Source organism: Serinus canaria, chromosome 1 (genome assembly GCF_022539315.1).
Source record: "Serinus canaria isolate serCan28SL12 chromosome 1, serCan2020, whole genome shotgun sequence".
In the NCBI taxonomy this organism is placed as follows: Eukaryota; Metazoa; Chordata; class Aves; order Passeriformes; family Fringillidae; genus Serinus; species Serinus canaria.
Window position 1 is genome coordinate 64,947,334 of NC_066313.1, and position 23,763 is coordinate 64,971,096.

General features: G+C 39.3%; 1 protein-coding gene across 3 annotated transcripts in view; it reads right to left on the reverse strand.

The window, feature by feature from the left end:
* KLF12 (KLF transcription factor 12) overlaps positions 1-23,763 on the reverse strand; it is a 233,851-nt gene that overhangs the window by 161,482 nt on the left and 48,606 nt on the right. For all 3 annotated transcript variants that reach the window (XM_050973887.1, XM_030234630.2, XM_050973879.1), the window contains exon 2: positions 7,733-7,796. In XM_050973887.1, coding sequence (XP_050829844.1) covers positions 7,733-7,753 — 21 coding nt within the window. In that variant the 5' untranslated portion in view covers positions 7,754-7,796. The remainder of the gene's footprint in view (positions 1-7,732; positions 7,797-23,763) is intronic.

Below are 23,763 nucleotides of genomic sequence, written 5' to 3' on the forward strand. Positions count from 1 at the left end.
TTGCCATTGTTCAACATCATGCTCTCCACAGGATGTCAAAAATACTAAAATCCAAATGCATTTATTTCTACCACTAAATTCTTATTGTCAGATATGTAGGAAAAGGAAAACAAGAACACACAGTATTTCAGTATCTGGTTCAATGTATTTTAATCAGCACCACTGTTCAGATGGAGAAGATTCTTCTCCTCCTAATCACAAAGAAAAAGATTAACTCCAAAATGCAATTAGTTGTGACTCTTCATAACACTGAGAATTATTATCTCCATGCAAGACAAGTATCTTTTTTATCCTATGCAAACTAGCATGCTTATAACTAATGACCAGAAAGAGGTCATTATTAAATAAGCTGAAGTAGCAAGTCCTGTATATCTGTTTTTAAATTGTTTTATTTGATGGACCATGCTCAACAGAAATGATTATTATGTTTCTTGGAAACTGAAAACCTGAGAGTATGAATTTAAACATTTTTGTCCCCATTAGGCACTTTGGAAACTGGTGTCATACTTCTGAAAATATACACATTAAAATGGTCTTGTCAAACAGCTTTGAAATTAAATGCCTTGTGCTTCCCTCTCTGGAGTAGTATAAATTTAGTCATTACTAGAATTAGTGTAATTGTTCACTAAGTGCACTAGGATTAAAAGGTGAAATGATCATGGTGACTGCTCTTTCGTTGCCGAGAGACCGTGTGGCAGCAAACAAGTCAGGCTGCAAAGGATGCTCAGGGGTGTTTTGGAAGCCCAAGGGCTGGAGAATGAGTCCAGCAGAGCGGAGCCTCATGTACTCATAGTATCTGTACCATCATATCTTACAGGCAGAACAGATGTCCTTCCAGGGAGGACAGAGAAATCCCATGGGAAGAACTGCCCTCTGGAGATGCTTATTGCTCTCTGCAGACTAGTAGGAGACAGGAGCCTTTAGCAAAATTACTGAAATTGAAAAGAACTTATCCAGGCATCCACAATTTAGTTTTCTGTGGATTATGTCCCATCAGCTAGAGCTAGAAGAGATGTCAAGGCTGAAAAAGGAACTGAAGAAAGTGGTTTGAAACAGACGGTGGTTTGGAAACACCAAACCAGGTTTTTTCCAAGTCACCAAATTTGTGCAGCCCTGGGCCATGCCAGGAGATGAAACAAAGCCTGCTGGGCCAGGACATGCATGGAAGCATTTCCTTATCTAAACTAAACCAGTAACACTCTTGGCTCGCTTCCCACTATAGCCTGAACTGAGGAAATGCTCAAAACTTCTGAAAACTTCTCACCTAGATCCTTAGGCTGTTTCCACCATTTTACTTCATATACAGTCTACAAGACAAATTTTTGAGACAAGAGACCACAATATAAGTTTCTGCTCCACCTGAGATGCAGGAACTCTGTTTTTAACGCATCTCTCTTTCCCAGCAGGGGAACACCAACACACACCACAGATTTTCAACACCAGACATGGGAACCAAGGGTGTCTTTGCCCACATTATAAAGCTATTTGTTATTTTATGCTCACAGGCCAGTTTTTGTTAACTCTGCTCTCAGCTCTTGCTGTTCTTTTCAAGATGAAGTTTTTGTTTTGTTTTTTTTTCACTCACAAAATGAATTAAAAACCAAAGAAAACCCTCAACCCCACAAAAAACCTCCTCAAACTTCAAAAAACAAAGCAACATTTACAAGAGGCTTGTGGTCACAGGATGCATTTAACAGCTCCTTATGACCTTAAATAATCAGATGAAGTTACCATACCCCAAGCCTTATCATCAACAGCAGTAAGTAACACAAATTATAGATGCTAACGCATTCACTAAATAAGATCACAAAGGCTTATCTATTAACTTTCAGAAGTAGCTTAAACAGCACTCTGCAGAGCTCAGTTATGTCAGTAGGTGCTGAGGCAAGCTCTTAAACAGCTTTCACCTACATCCACAATTTACTACCCACAGACCATCCTCACCACCTATCTCTTTATGGAAAAGTGATACAGGCAACACCAGCAAGATCTACCTTTGCTTGAAAATGACATTTAGTAATTTTCATGACTTGAACTGTCAAAAGAACATTTTAAATATTCCACATTTTTATCATATTTTTTCAATTCCAGACAAACTACTTTCCTGTGAACTGCACTATAATGTGAGCTGCCTTACTCCCCCACACATCACCTCACAGGAAAATTGCTGCCATCCTCTTTTAAGCACTTCTCCATTCTTCCTATTTCAAAAAAGTGTTTAATAAAAAGTATTTTAATTCAAAAACCAATACACCTGAAATATTCCACAGCAGATCCAAGCAGAGCAGAAGTCTGTGCAGACACTGGATGGAAACCCCCCACACCACAACTTAGCCAAAGACCTTTCTCCCACTTATGAACAAAGCCTTTGGGGCAACTTTGCTCTATTTGAGAATACAACCTTATTCATAACATATGAAGATATTGGTATTGATTTTAGAGCAAAGCTTGAGATTTTGCAGAAGACCAGGCTTTGATAGGGCAAGTCTAACTCACCCCGTGCCTACTTTCTATGCCTTTCTGAAGAGTGTGAGTGCAAAAAGACCACAGCTACCTACCATCAGTAAAATAACACTTCTGGAACATACTGCATTTTTAATATACAAAACTTAGAAGCAATAGTTAGGATACCCCATGGATGTTTTACTCACAATCGACATTGACAGAAACTAAATACAAATACAAAACCCTCAAAGTCATAGCCCAGTTTTATTTAAATAAGGTCAGATCACAAGCCAACTGCTAAATATGATCTGTCCACAATCTACATGTATCTGTGCCACCAAAAGAGTTAGGAAATGAATGGAATGTAGCCAAGACCCAGGATCCATAAACAAGAAACGAAGATTATGAGAGCATCTGTCTGGCAGAAATGAAGAAAATGAGCTGTGTAGAACAAATTTTGTACTGCTGTTCATAAGGAAAGCCTAATAAGAACACCAGGGTTTTTCCAGAAATCATTCCCTAACTTTGTAAATGCAAGGGAAACAGGAAAGAGTTCATAGGCAAACTCACAAAACTGAAGTGGTTTGTTGCAAGCCATCTTAAATACCTTTTTCTCCTTGGAAAATTTCAGTCTTGGAAATGACCCCAGCAATTTTTCAGTCATGGGCATCAGCTCCAAATTCACCTCACCCCACCTGCAGTAGGGCTGAGCCTATAGTGAGCAAACCTGGGGCTACAGGGCACACCATGCACAGCCCTCCAGCACTCAGTGGGAAAAGACAGGAGCAAGAGACAGCCCAGTATGTGGCTGCTGATGTAAAAAACAGGAAAAGAAAGAAAATCACTGCTGCTCCTCCCTTTCTGCAACATAAGAGTTGGGGAAAAGCTTTCCTCCCACTCTACAGTTTCAGCATTAATTTTTACATTTTTCAGTGACAGCCAAGTAAAAGCAGATCTGTCCTGTGAATATGAGTGAGCTCCAGACAACTGCCTGCTATCTATTTACATTGTGAAATAGTCATTAAAATTCAACTGCTAAGGGACCCATCTTGATAAATGCTAGACAACAGATGAAACCAACAGAACTTCACATCCCCCTGCCTTGCTGAATGGGGCCATCAGTCATTTTTAAGTAGTCATTTGCTACATTGTTTTATCCAACTAATTTATAATCACAATGAATTAAGACAAAACATCAAACTACAGCCTCTTTGCCTGAGTGTAATCTAAACTGAAAAGCACATGACAAAAAGATAGATGGATGGTCAGTGCAAAGTAATTCCCTCAAGATTAATATATTTTGCCAAGTTGATGGTTCTAGTCATAATTATATTCCAAGAATCCACTGAATGATGCTAGATGAGAAAGACTTCTTAAGAGCAGCCGCTTTCTTTCTAGAAAAACTGCATTTGTTTGCAATACAGAGGGGACAGCTGGCAAGAAAAACCAAACATATCACCACACTGTTACCACTATATTGACTCTGCAAATAAAACCATAAAACTTCCTTGAAACATTCTCAAATACATTTTACAAAGGCATTTTTTTATCATGACCAGACTTTAAATAGCATGAAAAAGCAAAAATATGAAGTCCAATGAACCCAAACTCCACACAAACCCAGGGCAGATCCTGAGCCAGATGAGATGACCCAGGGGCTTGCCTAGCTGGCAGCGGAGCATGGGGCAGAGCCCTAAGCCTGCAACCAGCAGCTAGCAGTTTCTGCCCCCTCCCATGCCCTGCTACATGCAGGACCCAGAGGAGGTGAGGCAAGGGCACATAAGAGGTTGGGAGATTTCTGAAATGGGGTGGGCTTTCAACAGCTCAAGAAACACCTCCTTGAGTCCCTTCTTCTAAACAGCTGAGCTAAACTTCCTCTTGGTTGGTTTGCTTTTGGTATGTTTTGAAGACATGACACACAGAAAATGAGGAGTCATCCTTACACCATTAAAGTCAGTGCTGTTCATCACTTTTCCAGCATTAAATAACTTAGAACATCATTAAACCTGATCAACTGAGTTCATTAAACCTGATCAACTGAACTGTCCAGTGTTATTTCTAGAAGCTGTTCATGAAACCACAGTGTGAGTAGTGTGATTGCACCCATGGCCACTCATTAAGTACAACCCAGATCTGTGCTTTTCCAATCTGAACAACCCTTTCTTTTTCCCCTTTAGTTTTGCTCTCTGAACTTCTTTCAGTCCTATTTACCCGGTTTTGAAGTCTTGACCTTTTTTTTGTCCAGAACCTTTGAGCTATAGTTTTTCTATCGCTTACCCATTTCTTAGACAGCTCCTACCCAAGCCTCACCCCCTACACCCCCATTCAGCCACTGTACACTGAAAAATATAATTTTAAATATCTGATTCAGCAGATGTCAGTATTATGGACAATGCAGAAGCATCACAGAGCTGCATGCATTCAATATACACATTTGCTGTCAGGTTTACTTTTGTGTATTTCTTTTTTCTGCCAGATATTAATCTAACCTCATTTTATGAGACAGAAAGAATTATGTTCATTTTTCCTTAATCAGTTGCATATACGCTTAGATATCACTTATTTATACAACACCACGTTTACATATATTTTGAGGCAGACCAAGCAAGACCTTAAATATACCAATACAGTCAATGCAACACAGGCTGTTTACACTCTCAACAATACACCAACATTTTCATGTCAGCAGTGAAAATCTTTCAAAACTAGATTAGTAGAGGAGCCATAAAACAAAAAGCTAAGGCAGGGTCCTGGCTGAAATCCAATCTCTTCCCTGTTGGAGCCATAACTTTATCAGCTGATCTTAACAGTGACCACAGAGAAGCCTTCTCCACCTCCATTGCTTAAGCTTTCTGGAATAATTTCTTCCCAGAAAAGGAATTTTTAGCCTCGAACTTGAATTCCTCCATGTAACCACATTTTTTTTTTCTTATTCAGTGATATAATTTAATCACGGTACTTTCCGTATATTAAAGACAGCCAGTAGGATTCAGAGTCCTACACTGGCAAAGGCTGCCAAACAGAATACATGTAAAGAAATAACTCAGTACCCCCTTCCTTATCTGCACATTTTTAGAGCAGCTTTCCCACAGTTACTGTGGGCTGTTATCAGAAGGGCATGAGAGAGTGGAACTACGGCTTGACAAGAAAGAGGTCATCCTGTTCTCCAGCTCTTCCTTCCTCATTCCACCACTCTGTGTTAAACCAGAAAAGCAAAAGCAGAGAGAGGAACAGCGATACAGAGCTAACAGAGATACAGCTCTCATGCAATTACAGAAACCGCAAAAAGGTAAAATTCTTCCAAGAGTCTTTTGCTTTTGCTTGATCTGGAAGCTGTCCCTCCTCTGCACAGACTCTAGGCATGACAGGCCCTCTCAAAAAATAAATCCTTAACTTTTTCTGCCCTGGTGTCACTTCCCAAACCAAATACCTAAGACATAGCGTGTCCCAGTTACTTCTCAATACAACACAGAACATTACCACACTATGGTAGTACTGCTCTGGGCTGTCTCCTGGATAGCAAGAGTAGTTCCCTGTAACAAAATTATATCCAAAGATGGCTTACAGATAATTAGTTCAGTTTTATACCCTCTCACACTTGCTGTCAGTGAAATGCCTCCCCGAGCTTGTAAATACAGGATTTTATCACCTCACCTCTGAAAGATGCAAGTAAGGTTTGGAAAGTATCAGTTTTTCACTCTACTATTCATAGCCAAGAGATCTGAGCACGGAAGTGTTTGCTCTGCCACGATGCTGGCCCACCCCAAGCTATTAGACATCGGTATGGGCAGCAGCCGCTGACCTGTCAGCAATCAAACCAAAGGGAAATTCCTCAAGATTCTGTGCTCTGGTTTTAGCAGGCAACAACTGCTGCCTCGTGTGGGCATATGGGCCCCTGACCCCATGGAAAAAATTGTGTCCATTTCTGCACAGCTACTAATTCCACTTTGTCTCTATCAGGGTTTAAATTTGGCTCTGGGAGGATGGAGGTGTTTTCTGGGACCTGCAGCATTAAAAGCAGATGTTCTATGGATGCTTATGAAGATTGTTTTGCTGGCTGTTATTTCAGGAGGCAAAATTCAAAGACATAGATGATTCCCTCAAATCTAATGCTGCTTGTGAATTTGGAGGTAGCTGGAATCAGCATGTCCACTCTCTGTTGTGAACACTCAAGAAGTTAACCCAAGAAGGAATTACACTCTTCTGTATCCTGGTCAGTAGTTCATAAACTGTAAAACTTCTGAACCACTAAAAGCTTGATAAAACCAAATTATCACTTGGAAAAATAAGACTGTCCTCTTGAACTACTTTGCTCAGTTAACAGAACTGTAGACTTAAATTTCTTGTACTGAACTAATACTGTGCTTTTGAAAAATAAAACCTCTGTTTTTTTGCTGGTTTCTTGATTGTTTCTACCCCTGACTGGGATTCAGGTGTTGACAGAAGCTCACAAGGAAACAGGCTTCCCACAATAGCCTCCCTCCTTGACTATTAGAGTTTTCAGAATGTTCTATTTAGCCAAGCTGCTGCACAGCATCCTCCTGGACTGTGCCCTGCATCCCACTGTACCACACCCTACATTTGTCAATACAATTCATTTGCTCTGGTCTAAATCCACAGGCAGCATCAACTGTGTTTAAACAGCCTTGGTGGGAACTGGTTATCATAGCATCTCAGAAAAAGACTATCCCTCAGAGTCACCAATAACTCAGACTGGCAGAGATCAAGGCTTGGTGTATTAAAACAGTAGCCAGACATGAAGGTCCACCAATAGCTTCTTCCTTTTTAATCATCACAGAAAACTCAACAGCGCAAAACAACCTTCTCTCTACCACAAGAAAACAAAGCACCAAGATAACTTTCAAAGAGATCATCTCCTGTTTGACTTCTTAAACAGCACCTGTCAATGTGGCATCTGAGTGCCACTCCTCCACGTACTCACAGTCAGTCGCTATAATGGAAGACAACACCCCTCTAATTCTCCCTTCATCCTCACATGGAAGAATGATGAACACCACTATGTGTGAGCCCACTCAAACACCTGGCTTCAAAGGAACTGCCTATTTCCTTAACATACTACTGGATTTTCTACTGTACATTCAGGTATTGCAGCAAACACTGCATTAAGCCACGGCTGTCTAGCAACAGTATTCCCCTGCCTCAAAGACAATACAGCATACAAAGCTCAGGCCAGTTATTTAAGCTATTCTGTTTTATAACACAGTGTAAATTTTTGATACCGGCATTAATACATATAATGCATATGGCTGTAAAAATGTCAACCAACTTTTATGGCTTTCCTCTTCATATGAATATTCAGTCATCCATTTGTCCCTAGATCCACTTCAATCCTGAAAAAGAAAATATTAAATCACTTAATTTGTGTATTTTCCGAGAAGTTCAATAATTTCTCAAGTATGTTCTGTATGTAAATACAAAAAATTCTAACCACAAACATCTACTCCATAGTAAAACAGAGCTCAGAAGAACAGTAATTTTATAAGCACTTAAAACAAAAATGTAAAAATACAACAAAAAAAGCATATTTCTCCTTTTTTGTAAGGATAAATCCTTATCTTTCCTCTTAACTAATTATTTTAGTCAGAGCTCTGTGTTTTCAACTTCTGAGCTGCTATTTCAGCTCACCAAATCCCAACTGCTTTAATTAGTCTTCTGAGCCCACTATGTACCAGTAGCCTGCATTTGTACAGGTAAACTTTCCAGCAGCTACAGAGGGTGAGCATTCTTTACCAATATTTCCAACTGTATTTCCCAGAAATACTATGCATGATCCCAACAGTGACACATTAAAAAACTGTCCAAGACCACCACAAAATTTGAACATGTATTTCTTTCAGCATTTCCTATAGAAACATGATCAGTTTTCTTATGAGGGCCACAAAGGACAGAGGGCTGCAGCATCCCTCCTGTGAAGAGGGGCTGAAAGAGTTGGGGTTGCTCAGTCTGGAGAAGAGAAGGCTCTGGGGAGATCTTACACCATGTTCCAGTACCTAAAGGGGCTACAAGAGAGCTGGAGAAGGACTTTACACGGGCACATACCATAAGACAATGTTTCAAAGGAAATGAGGAGAGATGTAGATGAGATGTCAGAAATAAATTCTTTACTGTGAGGGCAGTAAGGCACTGGCAGAGGTTGCCCAGAGAAGTTGTGGATGCTCCATCCCTAAAAGTGTTCAAAGTCAAGTTGGATGAGGTTTTGAGCAACCTGACGTAGGAGGTGACATCCCTGTCAGTGGCAGGGAGGTTGGAAATAGATGGACATTAAGTCCCTTCCAACTCAAGACATCTTATGATTCTATGTTAATCTATACACAAAAAAAAGCATACAGAGATTCCAATATTATATTATGTTTTGTGAGGCTCCTTCAGGTTTAAGAAAATAAACAAACCCAGTAGTCCAACTTTTTTGAAAAGCCTTGGGGGAGAACAAAATCTTCAAATTTAAATAATAGACAGGATGTCTTAAACCCCTTGACGGAATACGTGCATGTATCTGGAAGCAAATGCTACTTACATATGTCTCTCTTAATAATGGAAATGGTGTGAAGACAAGAATCTAAATCTGCTGTCAGATTTACTATAAACAATCTGCTGTTATTTTTCTGTCATTCAAAATAAGGTCATCCTTCAAACACCAGTAGAGCATCACCTGCCTGATTTTAAACCACATTCCAGTATTTCATTACTGCTGTATATACGACAATATGACAGGTTTCCAAATACTACACAAACTTTTACAGTGAAAAGAAGACAAGAAGCTCCCTTAAGAAAATAAAAAAGTCCATTCATACTGACTAAACATCATCATCGACTGTTATTTTATCTCTAAGAAAATATTAAGTTTAGTAGAAGAAAGTACATTTCAAAATTTGTATGATTATAAAAAGCTGCAAAGTCGCCACAAACACAGACCCAACTGAATACCATAGACTGTAAGCATGCTAACTGTTGTAGACCATTTGCCTCCTCTCATACATCTTGTAGACTCTCTTTCCCTTCTGTTATTTAATATCCCTTGGCATGGTTTGGATTACTTCAAAATTTCATGTAGCAGATTCCTTTTTTTTTTTCTTTTAAAACTGCACACTTGAAGAACCACATCTGAGTTTATAACTGCTCTTTTTTCTGTGCTCTTGTCCAAAAATGGGACAACTGGACCACATTTTCCATATCCTGGATTTACATGATGCAGTCACCTAACCTGTACAGGAAATTACTTAGTCATTTCCTTTTTTTTAAATTAAATGCAATGTATCCAAAAGCTTCATGGAGTCTCCATGAGAGAAGACAGATTTTGACCTGTAATTGCTTCCAGTTCTCCAGGTTTTCTCATCATTACTCCTCTCTACATGCACACACATGTTCCTACAACACAACTTAGATTCAAGTTACACACCAACGCTGGAGTCCTATTATGTTACAGTGGCTATGGTGACACAGCAAACACTGGTCTGTGTTTCAGAACTAACAAACCACTATCCAACCAGCCAGAGCTGCAGCTGTGGTTCTGCGTTATTCAATCATGTCCAAGGGTCCTCCTCATGGAAAAGCTACTTCTTTAGCAATGACAAGTAACTGGATTTGCTTATTAATGCTCTTCAGGTCTGCACAATTAACAAGTGCTAAATTGCCCACATCCTTGCACCACTGGGTGTTCTCTATGGAAGAGATTCTATTTTAGGCTGATTTTGAGAAGATTAAGAGCAAATATTTTTCCTCTGAAAATGGCATTTAACTAGTAACTTTGCCAATGTTTGCCCCGATTTTCAAAAGTGCTGAAAAGCTTTGACTTCATATGAAAGGACTTCAAAATGCATATGAAAAAAGGGCCCATGCATTCTGCCACAGAAGTCACTGCCATTAAACCCACTCTGGACGTTGGTTTTCAGTCCCTTGTAGTGAAATGTTGCTTTCCACTATCAGGAATATGAAATCAGACATTGAAGTCCAAGAAGAAACATCTTCCATTTGCATCAAGCAGGTTTTATAGTAGAAGAAAATCCACCCAACGAGACAGCTGCACAATATTTCCAATTTGAAACCTTTAAGGTAAAAAGGCTTTTTAAGTAATCACAGAGCAAAGCACAAACCATCATTTTCAACCAGAAGAATGAAATTTAAGCAGCAAACACAGAATTATGTCCTCTTCTACCCAAAGCCTTTCATCTTAAAACAGTGTTTTAGGAGTTTATTAATGCCACCAGCCATTAGATTCCTTTTTCTACAGCAAGAATAAACGAAATAAATTTTGTTGGTTACACCCAGTCCATTTTGAAAACCTGTCTTGATCAGATTAGATGCCCTGGTAGTGCCACCTCAACCAGCAGAGCCACCCCCTGGTGGAGCTGAGCAAGACTCCTGAACCACATTAAGGAGCATGAGAAGAGTTTCAGGACAAGCATGCTGAGCATACTTCAGGAAAAACAGAAGTCCCTACAGGTGCAGAGGTAGCCATACCTCTATAAATAAAACACTTTTGAACATATAAACCCACATTAGTTGATTAGTTCACAGGTCCACACTGGTATCACTTTTACTTATATTTTACATACTGATAATTTTAAAGGAAACTCACATTAATACATTAACAAATCACTCCTTGTGCTATTTTTACTCTTTTAAATTTCAGATAGGTATGGGAACACACATTTGGAAAATACCAACTCATTTGCAAAGTTAAGTCATTCGCTGAATCAGGATTTACTAACATTTCCCTCTACAAAACAAACTCCTTATTTAGACATAAGGGGTCTCATCACCTTTTTATCACCTTTGATGATAAATACATAATTTATTTTATTTTTAAAGTACACACTTTTCTTCTTGAAAGCCCTTAGATTTGTATTTTAACTTCTGCAACCCCTTTCAAAGGCCCTGAGTCACACCAAACTTCCCCAAAACCAGCATGACTTCTCCCAAATTCATCAAGACCACCCTGCCCATCAGTTAAGGCAGGATCACTGAAAGCTCAGTTTCAGCACTATTCAGATATGAACACAGGTTATCCTCAAGTCAGTGTTAAGGACAGCTACTCTTGCAGTAACAGTATTCACACACACACCACTTGCCTTTTTTTCTCTAAGTTTCTGACTCTTGCAGGGACATTCATAAACTCCATAAAGTGACATTTTGCTCAAGCTACAGATAAAATACACATTAACCGCAACAGTTCTTGACACTTAAAACTGATACAGGATAGGAGATGCTGCCATACAGTCCAGCACTGTACTGAGCAAATCCCAAAGTCTTCCTCAACTGCATTTGAACTGCATTCAAGTGTCTCCCTTTCCTGACCTGGATCTGGTCCCCAGGATATTTTTAAACTGAGTGCTGTACCACTGTACCTGAAACTAGTCAATACACTTTGCCACCAAGCTGTCTGAAAAAAAAAAAAAGAAAAAAAAAAATTTGAAATTCCAATATAATGCACTGTCTCACCAGCAGTCACTACAAGCTGAAAGGAAAACCATGTAGTACAGCCTAAAAGTCATTCAGTTTAGGTTAAGTGTAACTGCAGACCTCACAAGACCAAAGGATCACTTGCTATACATCCTAACAACTGTGATGATAAGGGTTATTCTGTCTCCAGCTGAAGTTTTTGATAATTTTTGATTGAAACTGCTGTTCAAACAAGGACTTTAATATGTCAGCCCCCACACCAACATCTTTGCTGCTCTGCTGTAATGACATAACAAAAATATCTAAAGTTGCTCAAAATATTTCTGAAAATTACCTTAATGCTTCAACTTCTGGTTTTCAGATACTTTAATAAAACTAAAGAGAAGCAGGAGGTAGAAAGTGGGATGATTGTTGCCAGGTGATACCTGGCTCTCTTGAACTCCTAAAGACTGAAATATTTATCCAGTCTCCCACGAAGAAAGACATCTAGCAGAGAAGAGACAAACACATGTACTAAAGTACATCAGGATTCAAAGTAAGAAGCAGCAACCCTGCCACCCGCTTGGTCCCTAGGGCATGTGAGAAGACTGCAGTCTGGGATAGGGATGATACAGCTCCTCCTAAACATCTACCCCAGTTTTCACTAAGCCTATATGGAGCAAAGCCTCCAACATATTCATGCCAAACCAGAATGGTCTCATTGCATTCATGGCAGCCCAAGTAAATACATCCTTGGCTACCTGACCATAAAGCAGTGCTGTTTTCCTGATGCTTGGGGTACTTTTCCCCAAACCATTATACTCTGACAAAAGGTTTCCATTAAAAAAAAGCATGCAGTTGGCCTAATGTGGATGAACAATTAAACAACTGAACACAAGACCTTCATGCCATGTTCCTCCTGCTCCTCACTTTAAAGGTTTACACTAAACGTTCAACAAGTGCTTACACAGTCCTTCAGTAGAGGCTTAGAGGAATAAACATTATTCTTTACAGGGTCTTTTATTTGACATTAATGAATTATCCTGAACTGAACAGCTTCAAGGGTAAATCCCAGACCTTCTGAGTCTTCAAGATGAATACTAAGAACAATTTGTTCTCCCTTGAACTTGAATGTCTGGTCTGACAACTATTATAGTTTCAGAAAAAGATAATGTTTTTCAGTAATACTTAAAAAGCCTTGCTACTGCATCAGTGTACCCAAATGAAATTAGAAAGTGTATGTGCACACTGATAATATCTGAAACATAATTAGTTAAACTCTGGAGAAGTAGTGGAGTCCTCAAATGACTGGATTTAGGTAATAATCAGCAGCCAATCTAGAAGAGTGCAATAAATTGCAGGAAGCAGAGAAAAACACAGCCAAATACTACTCCTTTACTTCTTATTCTAAAGGTAGTGAACTCTGACATCCAGTTGTTTGAAGGGATAGCTCTGAAACCTTGATACTCCCTTCACAATTCTAGCTTAAACAGAATGACATTGTTTTTCATTAGATCCAAATGAAATAAATAGTGATAAACACAATCACCCATCACTTTGGGCAGCTTCTCTGACATACGGAAATGCTCATGTTACAGTGCAGGACAAGGTCTGTCAGTTCACCACCTAATCTTCACACACAGTTCAAACTCTCTTAGAGTGAAAATTTTATTTAGCAGCCTGTGCACTATGTCAAAGGACTTGATAAGCCTTTTCTTGTTACAAAAATTATAGCTTTTTTAGATATATACATACACACACATTTGCATGCATATATTAATATAAAAATATGCACATGTTCAGTCACAAATTTTTGATTTTTTAAAAATAGTTTTCTGAAGGAACGTGCAGAAAGCATACTTTTTAATAAAACATTCAAAACAACAGATATTTTAAATCTTGGATGAAAAGCTTAACTCCATTTCTGAATTCACAAGGAACTGCAATTAATAAAAAACAAGTCATCTTTTCCCCTTCAGACTTTGTTTTTCCCCTTTCTTCAGCAAACAGTATATATTTCTCTCCATATAAGGATTATAAGGAGAGAAAGGGCTCATAAGGGCTTTGAGCATCTGAAAAAGATGTTTAAAATAATACTTAAATATTTAAAAGTGGTTATTCCTAATTCAGATTGGCATTATGTATGTTCTGTTTGTACATTTTTGTTTGGACTTCAGATGAAACAAATGTGATTAGGTGTACTAAAAATGAAGCCAAACTTTAAATGAAAAGGAAGGTAAACCACAGGAAAACTGCTTGCACCTCACGGTAAGAGGGAAGAGACCTGCTAGTGATTTTTCCATATCTCCGCAATGGGGGAAGGGATAAAGATCAACCTCTCCAGCAGGAGAGTTCCATCAAGACTAGATTGACACAATAGATCCTGCACAGCAAAGATCCTAACTTTATAGGTTTCTTACTCTTATTTTGCCCTGATAATACAGACTAGCATTACGAGATACTATCACCCATTGTCCCACTTCTGGCTTAATGCTATTTCTCAGACTAGGTTTATGCACAGTCCAGAATCAAGCCAGGTTTACTTGAGGTACAGGCAGCAGTACTTAATCTCTCTTTTCAAAGTTGCAATATATTCTTCTATATTCTAACTCATTCCAAAAACAAAACAAGGATTTTGTTTACCTTCTGTTAGGATGCTGCTGAATCCCAGAGACCACAAGAATAAATAGGCCTCACACTTGCATGCACTTATAAATAAAATGACTAGCTCTTAAGAACCAGTTTACTTAGGAATACAATTTCTGTGTGGACCATGTCTCTGATGTTTCTCAATGTGATGGCAACCTCCTGATTACCTGATCTGAGTGAGGGAGGGGGATGAACCCTTAAAGCCTCATGCTGCAAGTCCAAAGGAATGAGGACAACTTCACTGCACACCTGCATCAAAATCTGCTCTTTGGTCAAGCCGGCTGTAGTGAGCAGAGCTGCCAGTGGTTTAGCCTGCAAGAAAGTCTGAAACACATGAATGTCTGAAACAGATTAATATTGCCTCAGATGGCAAATACTACCCTCACACGACTCAAAATCTCCAAAGTGTATCCTCACATTTGACTTCAGAGGGAACACCAAGACAATTGAAAAATCAGAGCAGGAATAAAAAAATACAACACTATGTAGTAGCTTATATAAACCCTGGCATGGCTTCCTTTTTTTCACTGTGCAAGATGTTGTAAAAGAAGTCAGAAAACAGCACTAACCACCATGCCACCGCAGACAAAATACTGTGCAGCTCTCCACCACAGTGTCAAGCACTCTGAGCCAACTTTGACAGCAAAGACACTTAAAGAATAAGCAAAACCAGAGAAGTTCTGCCCATTAAAATTCCTTTATAGGAGGGAACAAAATTGTTCCCACAAGGAGCAAAAAAAAATGTAAACAAGCTTCAGGTTTATACATCACCAGAAGGTGATTGTAAAATCAGTATTGATGTTGCTGAGGCCTGCATAGGAAGCAAGACCCAACCTAGTCCCACCAAGTCCCAGCCTGGAAATGGTCACCACTTCCCAAGTGCCCACATATTCAACTTCTACCTCACTGCATCAATAAATGCAAGATAAGTTAGCAAAAACCCAAACTGGCTAAACAGATATATTCTGATCCTCCAAAGCAGAGGTGGCAATAGTTATGAGGTGGCCTTGACCTCTCTAACTACAGCCACAGCATCTAAGGACAGGCTTCCATAATTCACCCTAAAGCTGGGAAAAAAGAAAACTAAGAAAATGCTATTCCAAGTTGCGATACACACTGAAGAAACCCAACTTCCAGGCTCAGTTATGCTTCTAAGAAATAAAGTTATAAGCTGCTCTACATAGTAGATAATAATATCCAGGTCCTATTCCTGCCTTTCCACAACAAATTCCAACATTGCATTTTTGACAACTTGAGCCCCTTCTTTTGCTTTCCATTAGAAATATACCAATAAAATGCTTTTTCAAGAAAACAGCATGGTATCTACAGCATTGTATCTATCTATGTGCCTGCGTAGTTGCATAATCAGGCTCTAAACGAGGAGCACTACATGACACCAGTGATGCTGTTAATCAATTTAAGGAGCCTATTTGGCTGACATCCTACAAATGTGGGTGATGAGTGTCTATTTTAATAGGAAAGAACACTCTCTAAAATTGATCAATTGACCACTAGTGTTTCAATTAATAATTTTTAATGTCTTTTCTCCTAGCCTGCCCTTCCTTAAAAGTGCAGACTGGCATTATTATTAATAAGAATCTCTTAGCATATTGGAGGCAAAAGGTTCAGAAAAGGGAGAAATCTCAAAATCTGTCAATACAACATTCCCGTCAGGCACTGACCAGCTTGAAACGGCTTCACTACCAGATTCACCAACTACAAATCTTTTAGTAGCAACTTGAAATCCAGAGAAAATCACTGAAGCATACTCATGCTCTTGATGCCTTCAGAAGGAAAGAGGAGAATAAAATTTATCTTTGTACTGTTCCTAAAGAATTTCCACTGTAAACATTCCCCAGCTTTTCAAGCTTCCCAATACACACTAAAGCTCAGCAAAAGCCATCATTAACCTTAGGAAATGGTACACGTGTCTGGAGATCCACCCAATATATAGCTGGTCATATTCCATCAGCCTCCCTAGGCCTCATCATTTTCCTCTTCGTCCCAACAGCCCTCAATTTCGACAGGGCACACAGATACTCTGATTATTTTCCTGCCCTTGCTTAGACAGAAATATATTTGCTTCTCCCCTTTGGAGAAGGGGATGGTTGGGAAATAATTTCATGCAGTATTCCAGGGGGACATTAATCTGCAAATCTGACTACATACTTAAGTCCAAAACCCAGAAGTAGCCTGATTTCCAAAGGTAATTTGTACTTTCCAGTCTCCTACTGAGATGACTGCAGCAGCCTGCAGGACTCACCATCTGCATGCAGCAAGCCAGTGACATTTCATTCTGCAGACCAGCACGGGCAAACAACCCCCTTAATCGTGGCTTGGCAATTGTTCACATTCACAGCCCAGAGACCATAACCTGAAGAGCAACTTTAGCAGATAAAGTTCTTGGCAAGTGGCGGGTTCATCTCAGCTACTGACAGACACCTACACCTGCGCTAGCTGCCCTTCATGGCTCTGCAGCTAAAGGACAGAAAGGGGCAGTGCAAGGGCCTGAGTCACTGGCACTGCAGCCAGTCCAGCAACTGCATTGACCAAAAAATCATTTTAAATAAAACAGTACTTAGTTGCCTGCAAAGTGAAGGGTACTCTAAGTTTTAGGAGCTTTGGTTTTTTAAAACCAGTCTTGGATTCTTTTGTTTTCCTGATCACTCTAAATTTAAAGACTTAAGAAGAGACCATTTCAAAGGAGCCAGGAGGACTCGGAAGAGCATCCCATTTTTACAAGAGCTTAGAGAGAAAAAATAAAAAACAGAAATGTAACTTGAGCTGGTTAAATACTACTATCAATCAGGAACTGGTGACACCAGCCATGCTCTTTCCTGTACACCAAAGCTCATCAGTGGTATAGACATCACCATAAAAAAATTATTACAAAAATCAGAAACTGAGAATGGTAAGAAAGTCACACCGCCTGATTTAGTCAATGAGAGACAAAAACAATGCAATGAAAAAATCCTGTATTTTACGAGGAAACACACAATTGTAAAGGCCAAAGTTTTCCACTAACTTGGCCAGACTGCTGATCCCATACTCTATGTCACCCCAGTGAAACAAATCAACTCCAAGTTTATGCCCCCAATATTCTCACTCCCATAGCAGAAAGTGGACATATTGTATTTAATTATCTTTCAGGGAAGAGAATCGCACAAATAAATTAATAAACATAATTAATCACAAAAGACATGAAAATCAGAGACAATAACACAGAAGAAACATTTTTTCTTCCCCCTCACTACTCCAGGTGTAAAAAAAGCAATGTTATGATATAGATGCTGTTTAGAATTAAACATGCCTTCTGAGACACCCAAAAAACTGTCCGTTCCTAACCTACATGATCGATAACCCCCACAAACTATCCCGACTCAGAACACCATGAATTACATGAACAGCTTGACTCACCACTTCCCCAAGGATTAAATTCAACAACTCCTTGACAATCAAAGTTTTTATTTTTCTACAAGTTCCCTTTGATTACTTTTTTGACTTGCAGGTAACACCTGACGTGATACATGACTTCAAATGCTTAAAGCAGCTCAAATGACAACAGGAGACACATAAGCTGAAGATGCACTGGGGCTAAACCCATCCTCAGCTTATTGCCAGGAATACACCTATCTGGTATTTTGCAATTATGAGGAAGCTCCTAAATTAGATCAACTATTGAAAAATATTTCTGCAATTTGATTATGTAAGAGATAGCCAATACAGCTTCTGCTGTTTTACCGATTTCAAACAGGTGCCCATCATCTACTGTCAGCATCTGGGAGTTCACCATGCCTTTTCTACCAACTATCCCCTTTGGTGACACAGTTTCTTCTTTCCATGTTACTCTAACAGAAACATCTCAGTTGTCCATCTCAAGCCTTAAGAATGCTCCCATCTTTCTCAGCCACCTTTGACACAGGATCCTTGCCCAGGAGGGAAATGCTCCCCTCTTACCTACTGGACATCCCTTTCTGCCTTCCCTTGCTTCCAGAATAGGCTTCTGGTAGGTGAGTTGGCAGCTTCTGCAGCTCAAATGCAGCTGCCTCTGTGCACACCTCATCATCAGTGCAATAACTGGCACCTTCACAGCCCACACTTTAGCGGTGTGAGCTTGTTAACCAGACCACCCTGTTCTCATCCCATGGAGTGAGCAGTCTCATGTTCCACTGCCTGACATCCAGTGGCTTCAAAAGAGTTTAAAATTACAATCTAAAACAAGGTGATGTAGAATTTGCGAGCCCAACACTCCTCTGTGACTTATCCCACCTACCCTCATCATTACTCTTACCACAGCTCTCCCTTCACCCTCTTCCCTGAGCTTCAGTCTTGGGCAGACCACTCATCCAGAGGCACTAATCCAACAACAACCCTCTCAGTATCACAAAGTGGCTTTTTTCCCTCTAGAAAGCAAAATCCTGACTTCATCCTGCTGTTTAATCCATTATTATGAAAGATTTCAAGGTTGGGTTTCTTTTTTAATACAAAAGCTAATTATTTCTTCTATATCCTAAGTTGTGCTCCTGATTATTCATTAGGTACAAATATTCCCTGTTCTCCACCTTCTGAGTTTTCAATATCCTGAATTCAATGCTAGCAGTAGAGAGGCCAGTGCTACCCACTCCAAGACACCATGAAACACAACCTGCCTCACACAATGCTCTCCTACTGGAAAGGCTTTGTTACCAAAGACAAAGCAATTATGAGAGCATCACCACAGGAGCAAACTCCAGTTAATAACACCACCAGACGCAGTCGAAATATTGACAGTGGTCCAGAAGCAAACGGCAAATTTCGCTGCATGTTGGAATATTAAGACATTCTGAAAACAGTTTTATTAAAAGCAGAGGTAGCTGCAACAGTCTTTGTAATAAACATAAGGAATACTGCAAACAACTTAGGCTCTCACAAGTGGCAAGTGTCATAATCCTAATGATAACCCCTACCGAGTTACATCCTGTAGAGTTATCACAATTAAGATTCTGTTAAAATACCCATTACAAATATCTATTTTTAATTAACTGTAATTCAGACTTATAATATGAAGCAGGGTGTAACTTGATGATCCTGATGATTTTCATAAGACAATGAATTAAAGATTAGGAAAACAGAATAAAGATTAGCCTCCTGGGGGAGGAAAGGAAATCAAACCAATTTCAAGATATATGGGAAAAAGTAATATAAGTCAATAAAAAATAAATTATAAATTTTTGCTACACAGACTAAGTTTTATAGATAATAAAAAAAGTAAAGCACTGAAAATAAGAGTCCCCTAAGTGTGCATTTGCAGTTTAAAAATAACAGAACAAAAATCATCATTATAGCTGTGAAGTTGATTTGGGAGAAAATATGGAGGTGAAAACAATGTCTGCTCTACGCTCTACTAGACCCTTCGCAGCTCAGCCTAAAAAAAAAAAAAAAAATAAATTTAAAAAAGCATGCAGATATTTCTACAAACCCACACAGGGAATGCACATAAGGGTTAAAACCCAAACTGCTCCCACCAGGGCCATTTTCAGCACAGGCAGATTTACTATTCCTCCTTGGCCCATCAGGCCACGTACCAAACCAAAGGCTTACAGCTGGGCAGGGCTAACAGGGCTTCTTTACATTTAAGGGCCATTTTCACCAGCTCCATCACTTTTAGTCTTAATCCCATTCATGCATTAGTCAGATTATTTTGCTTTTCCAACCTGATACATGGGGAAAGCCCACTTTTCTCATCTCTCTTTATCAACTGACCAAGTGACAACAACATGAGATCAGTTCAGTGACCCACCCTCCCCTCTGCTTCTACATCCTGCTGTGCAAAGCTGGCACGCTAAAATACAAGTGTCAAGCAGTCAAAAAATCTCAGTAAGTCCCTAATCTTAAGGGCATCAAATATGGTTAAGTCATCCTCTTTTATGGAAAAAAAATCTCATGGACTGGGGCCAGCAGTTTAAAGGGTTTTGACAAGCAGACAAGGATTAGAAAAAGCCAGCACCATTTCAAAATGAAAAGCAGAGAGGTCTGGCTTCCTAATAAGCAAATTCACCAAAAAGCCACAAGCTTAACGGGAAACATCTTAACCTGCAGTGTGTCAGCAAATACAAGTAAGCTCTTTCAAACATACAGTGAAAGAAATAATGCCAAATTTTCTTTATTGCTATTTTTCTTATCTGCATTTGAAAAGAGCCCACAAGGAAACACTCTACTGAATGAGTTCAAGAGGAGCATATTATCTAAATATGCACATTTGTATTAGTAGCCAGGGATGACATTCACAAACGACTTCCTACTATCCTATAAATGCCCTCAAAACAAACATCTCTACACTGTATCAGTGATGCAGAAGTTTCATAGAAGCTGCTCTTGAGAAGCTTCCTGAAGGCCAGCATGCCAGAAGGGGCAACTGCAGCACCTGCTCTCTCTTATGAGCTTTTCCATACCCTGCACCCAGTGTGCTCAGACTATCACTGCTTCTGGACTCCAGAAAGAGAAGGAGAATAAATTCTCAAGACAGAAGACTTAGTAGATAGTCCTAACACGCCTTCTTTTGAGGAGGGAAACAAGGACAAGATGTAGCTGTACCGAGTTCTACTGCTCCAGGACTCAGCTTCCTGCCCAAGTCATCTCCTCCCCTTCCATCTCCCAAGCCAGACCAAGACAAAACACCCCTTCCACAGAAGTGAGGGGCATTTACACCATATTAAGCAACCATTAGGCTTCAAGCAGCTGGTCTACATTAACTTGACGGAAGCTGTCACCATTCTGGAGGCAAGGCCCCACAAGACCACATTTTCCAAGCTGCTCCCAAACTGAAAGAACTGAGCAGGAAGGGGTTGCATAGCTAGAACAATATCTGACTTTTTCCTCCACTCCTGCCAGCAGTATGCCAGATCAGGATCCTCATCACCTGGTCCTCTCTCTGTTGCTTTCACAATTTCATTTTCTCTGTTGCCACCTAAAGAGCCATCAACAGAAAATTCACACAAATTGTAAAAATTAGGATAGAGGAAACCCCAAAAGATCATCTAGTGTCTCCCTAGCAATTCACACCACTCTGATTACCTCAAAAAATCACTCCATCTTTATTATATCTATTATAGACAAGCTTCAGGAAAAGAATCACTGGACCTGCAAAGAAAAACTGCTTGTAGTACCAAGATTTCATCCAGATTCATTCTAAAGACAGAACATCTGCTTTAGCATACCACTAGGACCATAAACAGAACGATACTCAGGGTATGGAGCTGAGAGCTTGCCAGAGTTCTGATATTTACTTCAATTGCTCCTGAAGACATCTATGAAGTAAATATTTTTCAACACAAAATCAGGATTAAACCCTCCCACAAAATATGACTGATTACATGTTTTTTAATGATGTCTTCCAGATCAACTATCATAGATGATGTCTGCAAAATTATCTGAAGATGGAAAGCCATATGAACTTCTATGATAAAGTTTAAGCTGTCCTGAACAAGAGGGAATGTAAGAACAATGTGTTTTCATTCCTCAGTATGAGATAATAGAGTACTCTTTTAAACTGAAAAAAAAAAAAAAATGCATACACAATACCAATCATTCCTCCAGCTTCTTTAAAACTGACTTCATACACAAGCCTTGTGATCCATACCTCCCAAAAAACAACAGGAGTGACAAAAGACCATTCCTTCATGCAGAAGTCCATGTTCCCCTGGCTAAATTTATTTTCTCAGAGAGGCAAGGCTATTGCTAACCCTAGTAAAATGAAGTTTTCAGATACAACTGAACTCTCATACTGGCACATCTAGGTCATTACAAAGTCTGTGGAGCTGATGATGTAATTGGTTGTGATCCCTAGTGAAATATGAGTCAGTATTTGGTCCATGTTTGGTTTTAATTTCAATGCATCTCAAGGTACAAAAAGACAAACAAATTTGTGAGCCTAATTCTACACACAAGTTTGTATGTTAGCAATGAACAGTAGTGAATGCGCTCAACACTCTTTTCACAACTACAATGGAAATCTTTTTGGTACAGTAAAAAACACAAGAAAATTTAGACACTCTCAAGGTAACCACACGCAGAAGTTATATCTGCAGACACTTTTAAATACCTCTGATCTCTTGGGATTTGGTTCTATCTGATAAGTCACACCCCGAGAGTCACCACAAATAATACCAGGATTTTTTTCATATTGCATAACAAGACCTGACAAGCTAATTTATTTAAAATTACTATAATTTGATCATACAATCTTAATATAGTTTTGGCTATACAGATATTTAGGTAAGTAATGGTCAGACAGAATGATTCACTGCTGTACTGTGGCATGGGGATGCACTGACTGAGAAGGGTATCCATTAATCCATTATCGTAAGCTTTCATTGGTAGGGAGCAATTATGTAACTTTTAATTATCTTCTCTTATATGTTACAGTCACATGAGACAACAATGCTGTTAAAATCAGTAACAAGCATCAATACACACTTGTGAAAGACAGGACAAGACTAACAGGCATGGAAAGGAAATAGCAAGAAGGGGGGGAAAAATAAATTACTCAAAAGCAGATGAGAAGTAGAGAAGGAAAACAAATACTTTTGCTGCAACTCAGTCTACTTCATCTGCATTTTCTCCACTCCTCAGAAATGGAAACATAGGTGTATTAATCATAGGGAAGACCACAAAGTTTACTGCCACCACAGAAGAAACCTTCAAACCCTGGAGTGTAAAACTAGGGTTCTACACAAAATTTCTTTAAAAAGATTAAATAGATATGCAAAATATAACTAATGGAAAAGTACAATTTACATTTATTTTGCTTTGTTAGTTTCTTTGTGTAAGTCTAATATTTTTGAGTTTTCTTCGAGGAAGTAACAGATGAGCCCAGCAACTGACTGCTCTTTTGTGACTGTGCCCTCCTACTGCCTTTAAAACAGGTGTATCTGTAATTTTTTTTGCTTTCTTGCTCACACTCCAGTGCCCCAGCTTTGTAATTTTTAGCGATTCCTTCCTGTGTGAACAAGCCTGAGCCTAAGTGTTTTCTTTCACACGCCAACAGGAAACCCTGCCTCCAAAGCTGCAAACAGGGTGCAGGGAGAGGTGCAAGGGAGAAGAAGCATGGCCAAGACAGAAATTTTCATATAAAACCAGAAAAATGAGATAATAGATAAGCAGTCTGGAAGAGGAAGGGTTAAAATTGCTATCTAGAGCAAAACAAAAACCCACTATGATTTATCACATCCACCAGATAAATTTTCTTTCACCTCCATTTACTGGAATACACAGCGCAGCTAGATCACTTGG